Source organism: Hyla sarda, chromosome 1 (genome assembly GCF_029499605.1).
Source record: "Hyla sarda isolate aHylSar1 chromosome 1, aHylSar1.hap1, whole genome shotgun sequence".
In the NCBI taxonomy this organism is placed as follows: domain Eukaryota; kingdom Metazoa; phylum Chordata; class Amphibia; order Anura; family Hylidae; genus Hyla; species Hyla sarda.
The window spans coordinates 194,938,476-194,953,065 of record NC_079189.1 but is presented as its reverse complement, the minus strand read 5'-3'; the positions used below and the strand labels follow the sequence as shown (position 1 = coordinate 194,953,065).

The following is a 14,590-nucleotide window of genomic DNA, read 5'->3' as shown; positions in this document are numbered from 1 at the left end:
TATAACAGTATGCTGTTTTTAATCTATCCAGGGTACCTGAAAAAAAAAAAAAAAGAGCTAGGCAAGTGCCGCTAATGGACTACTTACGATTCCGCCGTTCATCCGAGAGTCTCCGGTGTAGCGCCAACCCGCAGTGGCGGGGAGCTGTCTATGTCTGACTGCTCTCAGCGCTCACTGCTGGAGACTTCCGGCGTCCCACGTCATATACCGGAAGCCCGGCGCTGTGTCACTGGGGCCCGCCCGCCTATGACGTCACAGCGGGCGGGTCCTAGTTGTGAGTGCGGCGCACAATTGGATCACGGTAGAGATGAATAGATGCAAAGTAATTTCGGCCAGAAGGTAAAAACAGTTACCAAGTATATAAATATGTAAACCCTATTGATGCTTTATCCTAGGTTATACATTATGAGGGAGACAAATATCTGTCAAAAACTTTGGCAAGATAACGGGGAAAGGTGCACCTCCCCCTCTTCCCCATTGGTATAGGCAGTTACCACCCCCTCTTCTCAATAGGTATAGGCAGAGTTAGCCCCCTTTCCCCATAGGTATAGGCAGAGTTACCCCCCCCTTTTCTCCCCTTTCCCCATAGGTATAGGCAGAGTTACCCCCCTTTCCTCCCCCTTTCCCCATAAGTATAGGCAGAGTTACCCACCCCCTCTCTTCCCCATAGATATATGCAGAGTTACCCACCCTCTTCCCCATAGGTATAGGCAGAGTTACCCACCCCCCTCTTCCCCATAGGTATAGGCAGAGTTACCCCCCCCTCTTCCCCATAGGTATAGGCAGAGTTACCCCCACCTTTCCCCATAGGTATAGGCAGAGTTACCCCCATCCCCTCCCCCTTTCCCCATAAGTATAGTCAGAGTGACCCACCCCCCTCTTCCCCCTTTCGTATAGGCAGAGACCCCCCTTCTCCCCCACAGGTATAGGCAGAGTTACCCCCCCCCCCCTCTTCCCCATAGGTATAGGCAGAGTTACCCCCTCCTTTCCCCATAGGTATAGGCAGAGTTACCCCCCATCCCCTCCCCCTTTCCCCATAAGTATAGTCAAAGTGACCCACCCCCTCTTCCCCATAGGTATAGGCAGAGACCCCCCTTCTTCCCCATAGGTATAGGCAGAGTAACCCCCATCTTCCCCATAGGTATAGGCAGAGTCACCCCCCCCCCCTTTCCTCTCCTTTCCCCATAGGTATAGGCAGAGTTACCCCCCTCCCCCTTTCCCCATAAGTATAGGCAGAGTTACCCACTCCCTCTCTTACCCATGGGAATAGGCAGAGTTACCCCCCCTTTTCCATAGGTATAGGCAGAGTTTCAGCCCCCCCCTTTCCCCATAGGTATAGACAGAGTTCCCCCCTCCTCTCCCCTTTCCCCGTAAGTATAGGCAGAGTTACCCCCCCCCCCTCTTCCCCATAGGTATAGGCAGATTAACTCCCACCGTCTTTCCCATAGGTATAAGCAGAGTTACACCCCCGCTTTCCCCATATTCCCCATAGGTATAAGTAGAGTTAAAACATAAAAATAAATTATGGTCACCTGATGTCCCACGCAGCGATCTCCTCAGCACGAGTGGCCCACGTCTTCTCCCCACAGTACAGGCGCTGATGAGTAATGTCATCGGCCCCTGTACTGCATGCTGCATGGGGGGCAGTGGTCACATCTCCTCTGTGTAAGTTGCAGATGCGGCTCAGACAGAGGGGACACCTTCTCCTGTATGTGCACATATCGCACATACCGGAGAAGGCAGCGCTGTCCGCTGGGGATCTGGGACGAGTGTCCTGGATCCTCAGTAGCGCCGGAGGAGGGCCCTAAAAGGACTACTCGGGGATAAGAAAACTTATCCCCTTTTCTAAGGATAGGGGATAAGTTTCAGATCGCAGGGGGTCCGACCGCTGGGGCCCCCCGTGATCTCCCGTACGGGGCCCCGACAGTCAGCGGCCAGGGGCTGTGTCCGACCACCACCATGACGCGGCAGCCGACACACCCCCTCAATACATCTCTATGGGAGAGCCGGAGCGCTGCCATCAGCAGCTTCCGCCTCTGCCATAGAAATGTGTTGAGGGGGCGTGTCGGACGCCGCATCATGCGGTGGTCGAAATTAGCTATTTCGGCAAAGAGCCGAGAGCCCCGTACAGAAGATCACGGGGGGCCCCAACGGTCAGACCCCCCGCGATCTGAAACTCATCCCCTATCCTTAGGATAGGGGATACGTTTTCTTATCCTGGAGCACTCCTTTAAACCGGCTGGGCCCTGGCGAGCCCTTACCTGGCCGGGCCCTCAGGTGACTTCCGATCGGACCGGCCGGTCTGAATGCTTTTAGATGCTAAATAAATTTGCATTATATCACTTCCAGGTGTGTTTCCTGTGCATGAAAACAAATAAGCGCACGGAGGTAATAGAAGCATATTACATAGTATTATAACTTGGTATTATGACTCAAAGGCTAAAAAAAATCCCCGAATATCCCTTTAAGGTGGCTTTATATGTAACAAAAATTTAGCGTGGCTATTAATTTAATGTGTATGGGGAACTGCCTTTCTGACCTGTAAAATATGCTATCATAGGAACTATGCTGGGCAAATTGAACTGAAACTTGTATGATCATGTGTTCTTTTAGGTTACAGGCAGACATGTCTGACATTAGTTATCTCCTTCTCAATATCGAAATAAATATGCATGGTCAGTCTGAGCGTGCATGTTTTCATCTATCTTGGAGGGAACCTGCCATCAGTTTAATTCTGCAAAAACTGGACGCAGCATATAACTGAAATCTGGAATCTTGCAGAACTAAAGGCCTATCCTTTCCATTGCTATCTATGGAAAGCACTACTTTGGAGTTTGGCCACTAGATGGCACTGTTGTGACCTGTGTAAGCTCTGCTGCACTGTATGCAAATGTATTTGACTTACTTACAGCTTAACTGAACTAGGGAGTAAATACATTTATCACACATACAATATAAATTGAAGTGACAGTGACATCTGTTACTTAACATTTACTAGTGGTGGTACATCACTATTACTCTGAAACACCCAAGCATATAAGAATAATTCATAGTGTCTCAGCAGTGCACTGCCTGCACTTTTTTATGCTGTTTGGGCATCAAAAAACTGATGACAATTTCCCTTTAAAAGAACAGCTTACTGTACCTAATGGTAAAGTACTATCATGTATATGCTGTATCGGACACTGATGTTTCTTTTTTTAAATCAAAGAGAAGCAGAGAGGAATTATGGGTTGGGAATGACAACTCTCACAAATGGCCTGTAATTTATCTATAATGCAAACTTTGTAAGTCAATTATTAATAATCAGTGTAGCTTTTTCCCCAGTAGCCTGTAGTGTTTTAAAGCTAACATTTCATTCATGTATAGACAATAATGGAGTCTCTTGAGGGCTCACCTATACTTACAGCTTATAAACAGGCTGCCCTGTGCCCTTTTTTCCCCGCATAAGCACACATTATATGGATCATATTTTTAATGTAACCTTTTCTAAATGTAACACTCATTGACCTTCATTTTCTTAACTAAAGCAGATGTAGTTGGGATACTTTAACATATTGTATAGCCTTGTCTAATTCTAAAGTTGCTTTAAACAAGTCATGTATATACTGTAAAAATGATGTAATGAAGCAAATTAAGTAGTTAACCTGATTATATATATTTTTAAGGGCGGATGAAAGTTTTTCTTGGAAACAGCACCGTTTTCATGGGCTATGTCTGGTATTGTAGTTCAGTTCAAGTCACTTACAAAAAAGTGAAGGGGTTTGCCCACCTTGAGTTTTCAGCTGCCTACATCACTCGGTCCCGCACCATTTCCTGGTTTGGATGAGAGGTGGGACATTTAAATCTTATACTCACTGAGCAGTGTTAGGGGGAGGCAGGGAAATATCTTGAGAGAGGGCTCCCCTGCCAGCCACCTTCTCTGAGTGACAAATGGTTTCACGGAGGCTCCAGTTTTCCAGTTTTGAAATAATATCGTTAAATCTATAAAAATAATTGGGTGTGGAAATGTTCAAGGTATTAAAATATTATGATATTTATCCCACCAGATGAATGTGGTGAGCAAAACATATCAAATGCCAGCATTGACAACAGGGGCGTTTTAAGAACTTCAAAAGACCCAGGGCTAGAGCCCAAAGCCCAGCCATGCCCCTAACCACACCATAAGACATGCCCCTAGCCAACCCTCAGCCACACCCCCAACAGACTGACAACCACCATCATTACAAACCACAAACCATATACAATATATATATATATATATATATATATATATATATATATATACACACACACACACATATCTAGCCAGGATTTATTTAAATTCAGAGTGAAACAGACATGTTTGATTCCAGTATGATCAATGATACCGAAAAATTTCAAACTAAAAAAATAAAAAAAAAATGCACTGTTCAATGCCGTGTTCTGACCCCTATAATATTTTTTTATATATATTTTTCAATCTACGGAGCTGTGTTAGGGTTTATTATTTGTTCCATGAGTGGTAGTTTTTTAATGGGTTATCCACCATAAGGTGATTTTAGTACGTACCTGTCAGACAGTAATGGACATGCTTAGGAAGGATCTGCACTTGTCTTGGGGCTAAATGGCTATGTCATGAGATTACCATAACACTGTGGCTAGCTTTTTGTGAACTGGTATTTTCTGTTTGAGTTTTCTTTTTTTTACTACAAATCCTACAATTCCATTATCCTTCCTCCCACACATCATCCACCCCACCAACATAAATGAGCTGCATTCATTCAAAAGACCTGTGTTTTTCAATCAGGGAGCCTACTGCTGTTGCATTAGTTGCAGATTGATCTCTCTCCCACCAAGCGATCGCTCCACACATTGAAGCAGACAGGCTCCCTGTCATCAGCTGACTAGTGAGGTCAGGTCTCGGCCGCATTGCAACCTGGGAAATCTGAAGTATGCTGTTGAAAATAAATATTGGGGGGAAAATCACAGAAGAATTGTGAAAAAACTGTCACACACAGGTACAGACACTATGTTATGAACTTTACAGCACCTGTAGCATAGTCAAATAAAAAAAAATCCTGGAATACCCCTTTAATGGTACTAGTGCAGTTTTGGTTTTTAGATTCACTTTTTATTAAATTTTTCTCTGATGTCATGTGACCATAAATCATAATTTTTTTTAACACTTACTCTGTTCACCGTGTGGGATAATAAACATTCTATTTTCATAGATTGGACATTTATGCACACAGTGATACCAGATATGTAGTGTTTTTTTTTTTTTTTTTAAATGACATTTTGACATTTTTAACTTCTTGTTAATGGGAAAAGGGGATGATTTTTATTTGGGGGGGGGGGGTGCAGAATAAATGCTTAAAATCTTATTATTATTTTCTCCATTTTTAACCTGTCTGGTTAGCAAATAGGGGTGGGACCTTATGCTTTTTTTTACTTTTTTAACCCCTCAAGGTCATGTGCCAAAAATGTATGCTGCTGCAGCGAGTAAGTTTGTACACAGCACTGTACATTTACAGTGCCTATGACTCCCCAGCTGTTGCATAACTCCAACCCCCAGCATGTCCTCACTGTCAGGGCATGCTGGAAGTTGTAGTTTTGATAATTCTAGGAAGCCACGGGTAGGGTACTGCTTTGTTAAATTACAGTAATCCCCAATCTATGACTCCCCAGCTGTGGCAAAACTGCAACCCCCAATCATCACTGTCAGGGCATGATGGGAGTTTTAGTTTTGCTAATGGTAGTAGGTGGCAGGGAGATGTGTGGCAGGGCTATGTGAGCAGCAGAGAGATGTGCGGTGCAGGGACGATGCGAGTGGTGGGAGAAGTGCGGTGCGGGTGCAATGTGAGCGGCGGGAGACGTGCGGAGGGAGATGTGGGGAGCAGGGGTGATGGAGAGATGTGCAGCAGGCCCATGTGCGTTGAGAGGCGCAGGGGGAGGGAACAGGTCTGTGGAGTGCTCCTTCTGCCTGCGCTCCACAGTCCATCTGTGGCAGTGAAATACTGTTCTCCTGTTCTCTGCGCCATGCCTGAAAGTCTGAAATCTTCTGAAATTTTCTGCTAGGCGCGGAGAGCAGGACATCAGAGGGGCTGACAACCAACAATTGCATCTGGTATGCCTACGCGTCGCAAGTCACCATGTTACCTTAAAGCCACTGCCCTCTTAAGACAACTGTGGCAATAATTAAAAGAATAAAAACAAAGTGGCAGCCTGAGACCCAGGGCTCTAGGCCCATTAGCTACCCCAGCAATGCCCCAGATTAACAATTTTTAGTCATCTCTCATCCGAAAAAATATGGAATAAAAGGGAAAGGATTGAAGATATCACTGTTTTCACGTGGGAAGACTGTGTAGTGTTCCTTATCAAGGTCACATTAATATGCCATAACAGGGATTACTGAATCTTGATTAAATGACCTAGATTTAGAGTTGACATATGATGTGTTTCCGTGTCACACAGGATACGTGCTTCATATGTACAAGAAAATATTGCATAAGGGTGTATTCACACGGGAGCATATCCACAGCTTATTTGATGCCGCGGATGCGCTGCTGGCAGACACAGAGTTATGGCAAAGCAAGCTCCCTGCTGCTGCTGCTGTCGTAGCTCTGTGTGAGCACACGTGACTTCCAGCAGGAAATCCGCAGTCACAAGCAGAGCTACGGCAGTAGCAGCAGGGTGCTCGCTTTGCCACAACTCTGTGTCTGCCGGCAGCGCTTTCACGCAAATACGCTGTGGATGCACTCCCGTGTGAATGCACCCTAAGGGCTAGTTCACATGGATGGATCCACAGTTTCAGGGTTGCCTTCTTAACCATAAGCATAAAAATACTGGGTTCCACAATGGTTGACTTGTTGGATATGCAGTGTTAGGTTCCAAAGCATTTACTAATAATCTGTTTAGGCATATTTTGAGATATATATTTGGTCTATTAACATGCATATAGTTATGTTATATTTTGTTATACAATGTATTTTATTTATTCTATTGCTCAGAAAAGTGTCTATTATTTAATTTTAGACAATGATGACAAGAATCTAAGGCCATCAGTGAAGGCGACTGAAACTTTTACCAAAAACAATATTGGTCAAGAAGACATGAAAAGTATTCATCCATCCTCAGTATTGGTGTTCCCAAAGAGAGTATCATGTGAGGTAGGATCTGGGACAAAATAAACTGACTGTAACACACACACACACACACACACACATATATATATATATATATATATATATATATATATATATATATATATCACCTTCTGTATGTATCATCTGTCTATCTCTATCAAAATATGCAATAGACTGCAGTTGCTTCACTGCATGTTTTCTTTTTAACCTCTTAAGGTCGCAGGTGTTTTTCATCTTTGCACCTTCTAAAAATCAGAAAATTTTCAATTTGAATTGAAACTTGTATGATGATGAAATCAATCATTTCACCACACCACATCTACATCGAAACAAAACAAGACTATTTTGTAACTTTTGGGGGCTTCGATTCTACATAGTGCACGCTTTAGTAAAAATGACACCTTATGTTTTTTCTGTATGTCCAAATGATTAAAATAATACCCAACTTATGTAGGTTTAAACTTGTTTTAAACATGTTTTATACGAACATTAGAATGTTTAAAAATGTCCTCTTCCGACACCTATAACTTTTTTATTTTTCAGTTTACAGGGAGGTGTAGGGCTCATTTTTTGCACCGTGATCTAAAGTTTTTATCAGTACCATTTTGTTTTGATGGGACTTTTTATAATTTTTTTTAGGGTATACAAAGTGACCAAAAATACGCAATTCTGGACTTTGGTATTTTGAGATGCTCCGATCAACTTTGATCATGACGTCTAAGGGGTTAATGTCGGGCATCACCGCAAACCCGCTATGATATGCACTCAGCATATGATATGCACTGAGCGCGCGTCATATAAGGGGAGCTGGCACAGGACGTAGGTATGCCCTACGTCCTGAAGAGGTTAAATGTGTATTCAGTGTCTGTTCACTGACCTAGACCCTGATGGTTTTATTTAATCTTCCTCTGTATGTAAAGGGAAATAGTAAAAGTTATGCTTTATGCTTCCAGTGATGACTAAGGCAGTCCTTATTATGGTTTGTGCTAATACCAGTCTGTTTCCTTGTGGCTCTGTATCAATAACAGCAGTCTCTGATTTCTGGTGCAAAGTTCTAAAAGTAGGTGCTCTTATGTGTAATTAGTATAAAATTACTTTAGTACAATGCCAAAGCATTTAGAAAATATACCCATTTCCCTGGTGGAGAAAAAGGTCGGCTTCACATAAAATGGGGCTAATATGGTTGCTAAAGATTTGTGGCCCCGTCCTCTTGCAGATATTTATCCACTTGGTCTTATCCTCCAGTCTTGGAACGCTTGTTTCATACACTCAGTATTTGCAAGTATATAGAGGTTGTGCAATTGTTCATCTATAGTCACCTTTATTGTTGTATATAGAGCATTACTTATATTTTTGCATAGCATGTGTTCCTATTATTTACATCATCTTGATGTGTATGGAGTGATATTATATCTAGTCAAGTAGGACAGGTGCTTTTATCTAGGAGAGGGGGTTCATGGCCCCTCCCTAGGGTTGTGTTTTGGGCTTACAAATCTTCAGACCATTATTTTTAAATATTTTTTATTGTCTTTTCTCCCCATTTCTTGTGTAGTTGTCTACTTAGTGTATAATATTTAATAAAGAATTGTCATATTGATACATTATATATTGGTGTGCTGATATATATTTTTTCAGTGTTCCCCTGTTCTTTCTTTTTTTCTTTGACCCGGGGCGATCTATCTATTAGTACAGGAACTACTACTCCCATCATGGAACAGTGTGTTCCATGCCGGGAGTAGTAGTACTAACTAAAAAATATAAAAAACAGAGAAAAAAATGTGAAAACTACACACACACTAAATTTTTATTATTGTCGGCTACATCTTCAGTGCCCTGCCAGACCACATACATTGATCCCTGGTTAAAAATGTATTAAAATTTTGTTATAAAAAAATAAAAATTTTGTTAAATACTCTTTTTTCCATCACTACCACACCCTTTTTTTTTCTTTTTTTTTTTGGGTACCCAACAAACTTTGAAAAAATAAAAAAAACACCAAAGGGGCCAAAATTGCAATTTCGTCTCAAATGCAAAAACGCCAGAAAAGATGGCAGAAAAAACGTCAGACGCAAGAAATTGCACTGGCATTATATCAACGTTGGATCAGCCTGTAGTGTGGTTTTCCACTTTGATTTTGACTCCATATACAGACCTCCATGGGTTGATAAATTTGATTTCCATTGATAATTTTTGCGTGATTTTGTTGTCAGTACATTCAACTATGTAAAGACGAAAGTATTTCATACGATTAGTTCATTCATTCAGATCTAGTATGTTGTATCTTCATGCTCCCTTTATTTTTTTGTGCAGTGTATGTCAGATATGCAGATCATATCTGGAACGGGTGTTTCTCAGGCAGAAGTAATCCCTAATGAGGTTGTTACTGACCAATTAAGGAGTTTGATGAGGATGATGGTCCTGAGGAGGGCTCTCAAGGCAGAAAGAAAAGGTTTACTATGGAGGAGAAGCATCTTCTTGTGGTGAAGATAGTTTTTTTTTTTTTTTTTGGGGGGGGGGCTTGTTCATTAGTAAAAAAAAAAAAAAACACTTAAAAAAATATCTAATGGCAAAAAATTTGTGTCTATTTTTTTTAACTCTACTTTAAAATTAAAATCAGCCATGTATACTATTCACTCATACCACAAAGAAAATGAAATAAAAGGCTTGTTCTTGTTTTTAACACACCTACACCAAGTGACCCTAGTCATTTTGCAACAGGTTAGAGCAGTGGGAAAAAAAAGCTTCAAACCCGAAAAATCGGGTTGGGAAAGTTGATAAAGCAGTGTGATAATGTCAGATTTGTCGGGAAACGCCCCTTTTTTGGTTCACATGGAATTCGAGTTGGGTAGATCAGAAAATGGTGTCGTACACTGTCGCACGATGTCTGCCACATGTTGCAAAGATCGTGCTGCAGGAAAACAATTATACAAAACCAGTTGGGTTTACATTAGTAAATCAGGGCCAATGTGTAATGTGGAAAAAAGATTTTGTAAAATAAAAACCTTCTCATGGCTTTGCAAAGAGTTATGTAAACAATGTGACATAAAAGTGCAACATTTTACAGTAGCTAGAGCCATGTAAGAGAAGAGATAATTATTATTAGTTAAGCTGCTAAACTAATACCAATTAAATGTTAGCTTAATGATTGTTAGACTGCATGCTCTGAGTGTACCTAGTGATTATGATGTTCTCTATGGTGGTATTATTATTATTTCTATTATAACTCATTATTCTATGTTCATTATTCAGAATCCAGGAGAACTGTTTATTATTCTGTCAAACGACTTACCAAAGAACGCAGAAGTAGAAGTTGAATTGCTTACAAAAAATCAGCTTATTAGGAAAAAGCCAAAACAGTGGAGCGAAAAAGTTTTCTGCCTTAAGGCCCCTGGTAAGAAAAAGTTCCTTTTATTTATTTACTAGCTGAGTACTCAACGTTGCCCGGTTTTTCCTTCCTCATCCTTGTTGGGGAGGAAAATCAACAAAGGAGGAAGCTTTTGAGCTCAAATCCCATCCCCATATATTGTTGTCATATCCCAACCCCATATCCCGTCATCATACCCCGACCTCCTATCCCGACCTCCTATCCAGTCCTCCTATCCCATCCTCTTATCCCTTCCTTTTATCCCGTCCTCCTATCCCGTCCTCCTATCCCGACCTCCTATCCCGACCTCCTATCCCGTCCTCCTATCCCATCCTCCTATCTTGACCTCCTATCTCTACTTCCTATCCCGACCGCATATCCTGACCTCCTATCCCGACCTCCTATCTCGACCTCCTATCCCATCCTTCTATCCCATCTTCCTATCTCGACCTCCTATCCCGTCTTCCTATCCTGACCTCCTATCACGTCCTCCTATCCCGACCTCCTATCTCGACCTCCTATCCCGTCCTCCTATCCCGTCCTCCTATCCTGACCTCCTATTCCGTCCTCTTATCTCAACCGCCTATCCCATCCTCCTATCTCCACCTCTTATCCCGACCTCCTATCCTGACCTCCTATATCAACCTCCTATCCCGTCCTCCTATCCCATCCTCCTATCCCGTCCTCCTATCCCGTCCTCCTATCCCGTCCTCCTATCCCGACCTCCTATCCCAACCTCCTATCTTGACCTCCTATCCCATCCTCCTATCTCAACCTGCTATCCTGTCCTCCTATCCCATCCTCCTATCCCCCTCCTCCTATCTCGACCTCCTATCCCTTCCTCCTATCTCGACCTCCTATCCCGTCCTGGTATCCCGTCCTCATATCCCGGCCTCCTAACTCGACCTCCTATCCCGACCATCCCGTCCTCCTATCTCGACCTCCCTTCCCGTCGTCATATCCCGACCTGTAATATGTGTACCAGGTATTGAAATATCTCCAGCTGTACAGAAGTTATGTGATAACATACATTTCCCATTGATTTGCATGGGACTTTAAACAAAAACCCCGACCCTCACAAATGGGGGTAGTTAAGGGTTAAATTAACTATCCTATATTTTAAGTGGACATATAAGTAACATGTGACCAAGTATTATCGAAATATCTCCAGCCGTTTGGAAGTAATGCAGTAACATATATTTTCCATAGACTTGTATAGGACTTTAAACATAAACCCTGCCCCTGGCAAATGGGGGTGAGTAAGGGTTAAATCACCTATCCTATGTTTGTTGTTGAGATATAAGTAACATGTGTGCCAAGTTTCACGTTAATATCTTTAGCCATTTGGAATTTTTTGTGGAACATACATACACACACACACACACACGTTGAGTTTTATATACATAGACATAGATTTATTTTGGATATTTATTTATTGACTTATCATGGTTCTTGTTCTGAAAATTTTTGATAATTCTAGAGTTATAATAATATTATTAGAGGCTCTGTTAACAAGTGTTCTGGGATCCTCATTCAGTATTATAGACTGAAGGATAGTGCAGTCGGCAGCACTATTCTTCCCTCCATTGATCCCGATAATGAAATGATCACTAGGACACTGGTCATGTAACCATGCTGATGGGTACAACCAAACCAAGCACAGTCATGTTATTACCAAGGATATAAATGTCTCTCTTAGCCAGTACACAGAATTGTACATGAAAAATCTTTAAGAAATAAAGGCACGGATTTACTACTATTATTCTACTACCAGAATGTGCGCCAGAATTTGCCAGAAACCTGACTAACTCTCTATTTTACTGAGAAACCCGGAAAAAGGGGCAGGACCGACTGGAAAAGTGGGTGTGGCCATCGGAAGAGGCGTGTCCCTGACATTTTCACAAAAACCCACCATATTTACTAAGGTTTCCACAGAAAATGTGGTGGATTTCAGCTGAGGAAAACCCGACAGTTCAGAGCATGTGTTAAAAAAAAAAAAAAAATAAAACTATAGGGAAAAGTTCAAAATGTAGGGAAACCTTGGTAAATACTGTGGGGGAAAAATTGTAGAGAATTAAAACCCACAAAGAAAACTGCACTCCACTCTTAGTAAATAAGGGCCAAAATGTTTTATTATATTTTACCTTCACAAAAGCATCTTAGCATGTTGCCATATGGTTTTGATGAGTTGGAAAACTATTGTGTCTGGGTCTAGCAAAGAACAACTCATCAGAACTATAGGCTGTGCCTCTAGGGGGATACATTGTCCTTGTTTCTTTTGGAAAGCAATATGTTAAACTACATTGAAAGTATGCATTACATTGCTGTTCTGTCTGACAGCATCAGAGCTTAAATGGCATAGTTTCCTATAGAATGTGCTTAGGCATGCTGTACTCTCCACTGCAGTGCAGAGCTTTCTATCTCTGGGAAAACAATGTGTAAATAATTTAACAAAAAACAACCTGTCAATGAATCCCTGTTTATGACCTGCAGCTTACAATTTCTTTACGTTGTGTCATATTTACTGAGAATTCAACATGCTTATACTGCAGTTTGGCTGGAAATCACCATATGACATGTTTTCATAGGGTGTTGATATAAAAATACTTTACTATGTACTTTTTAGATTTAGTATGTTAAAATCTCATGCAAGGAATCTGCACAACAGAACATGGAGGTCTATAGACCTGTGTGTACTCCATGTAACATTGTGTGGTGCCTCATTGCGAGCCTTCATTATTATCCAAAAGCAAAGCAAGCTGGGTGTAGGAGTTCCTGAGGTTTGTGTCACATAGCTGAGTAGTGCTAACTAGAGATGAGCGAATTTTTGAAAAATTCTATTTGCCAAATGTTCCGAAAAAGAAGCAGCATGATGGTCAGTGTAGTTAAGTAGGAAGTGGTTTGTGCGCCAAACATAGGTGAGGGGAAGCCGGTCATGTTCCCGTATTGACAGAGTGATGGCTGCATGGTTGGACCATGTAATTAACTCAATAGAGGAGGAAGCAGCATCAAAGAGAACCGCTCTTTCGAACAGGAACATATCCAATCTCGCATAGCTATTATGAGCAGAGGAATAGTGTGAGTAATCCCTCTCAGAGGGGTGCATAGCTCGCCATACATCGTATAGAGCAGAGGACAAAAGAACCTCCCCGAGGTCTGTGGAGCTGACATATGAACAATTCCACTCCTTATCCGCCACAACATTGAAATCCCCACAGATCACCACTCGGACTCTTCCCATTTTCTCTACTTTCTTCAGAACTTTGCGGAAAAGCAGATCTGTCCACGATTAGGGGCGTACAGTGTAACCATGGTGTATAAGATATTATTGAGATGAGTGACCACGACAAGGAATCTTCCCAAGGGGTCAATGTAGGAGTCGAGCAATTGGAATGCCAAATGCCAATAAATGTTCTTTATGGCAATCAACACCCCTCTAACTTTTGTAGGAGCATGCGCTTGGAATATGTGAGGGAAGAACCTATTCTTAATTCTATGAACGTCAGCAGACAGCAAGTGTATCTCCTGTGCACAAATCACATCGCTCCCCTGTGTTTTGGCTTCCCTCCACAGAGAGTCCCTCTTTTGTGGGCAATTAAGCCCACTAACATTGATAGAAGTGAACAATAAAACCATTATGGTACAAGATAGGACACACATACATAGAGAGCATACCAGACTATCACAGCATAGGTTCTCATGTGGTCAATGAAGCACGTAAGAGGAGATCTACCTAGAACCAAACAAAATTAAAAAGAAAACAAAACATAACAAGGTAGAGAACTAGAGATCAAGAAAACCTGCAACATTTAGCAGACTTGAGCCACAGCAGCCACTCAATTGGGGCCAACACTGCCAGTCCATAGGCCCTCAAGTTGCAGAGCCTACCACCTGCCAATCCAGGAGTGCACAGGGGCAGGGGCCTTTCTGCTGGAAGCCAGGTCTTTGGGTGGGGGTAAGTTCCATTTTAGCAGAAGTTGCGATCCTTCCTCCATGTCGCGGACAACATGCATAACATTGTCCCTCTGGATAAGGAGACGGATGGGGAACCCCCACCTGTAAAGGATGTTTTGTTCCCGCAGCACAGTAGTTAAAGGGG

The 14,590-nt window shown here is 42.2% G+C and overlaps 1 protein-coding gene across 3 annotated transcripts in view; it reads left to right on the top strand.

The window, feature by feature from the left end:
- BANK1 (B cell scaffold protein with ankyrin repeats 1) overlaps positions 1–14,590 on the top strand; it is a 472,180-nt gene that overhangs the window by 90,644 nt on the left and 366,946 nt on the right. For all 3 annotated transcript variants that reach the window (XM_056566500.1, XM_056566509.1, XM_056566520.1), the window contains exons 3-4: positions 7,018–7,151; positions 10,377–10,518. In XM_056566500.1, coding sequence (XP_056422475.1) covers positions 7,018–7,151; positions 10,377–10,518 — 276 coding nt within the window. The remainder of the gene's footprint in view (positions 1–7,017; positions 7,152–10,376; positions 10,519–14,590) is intronic.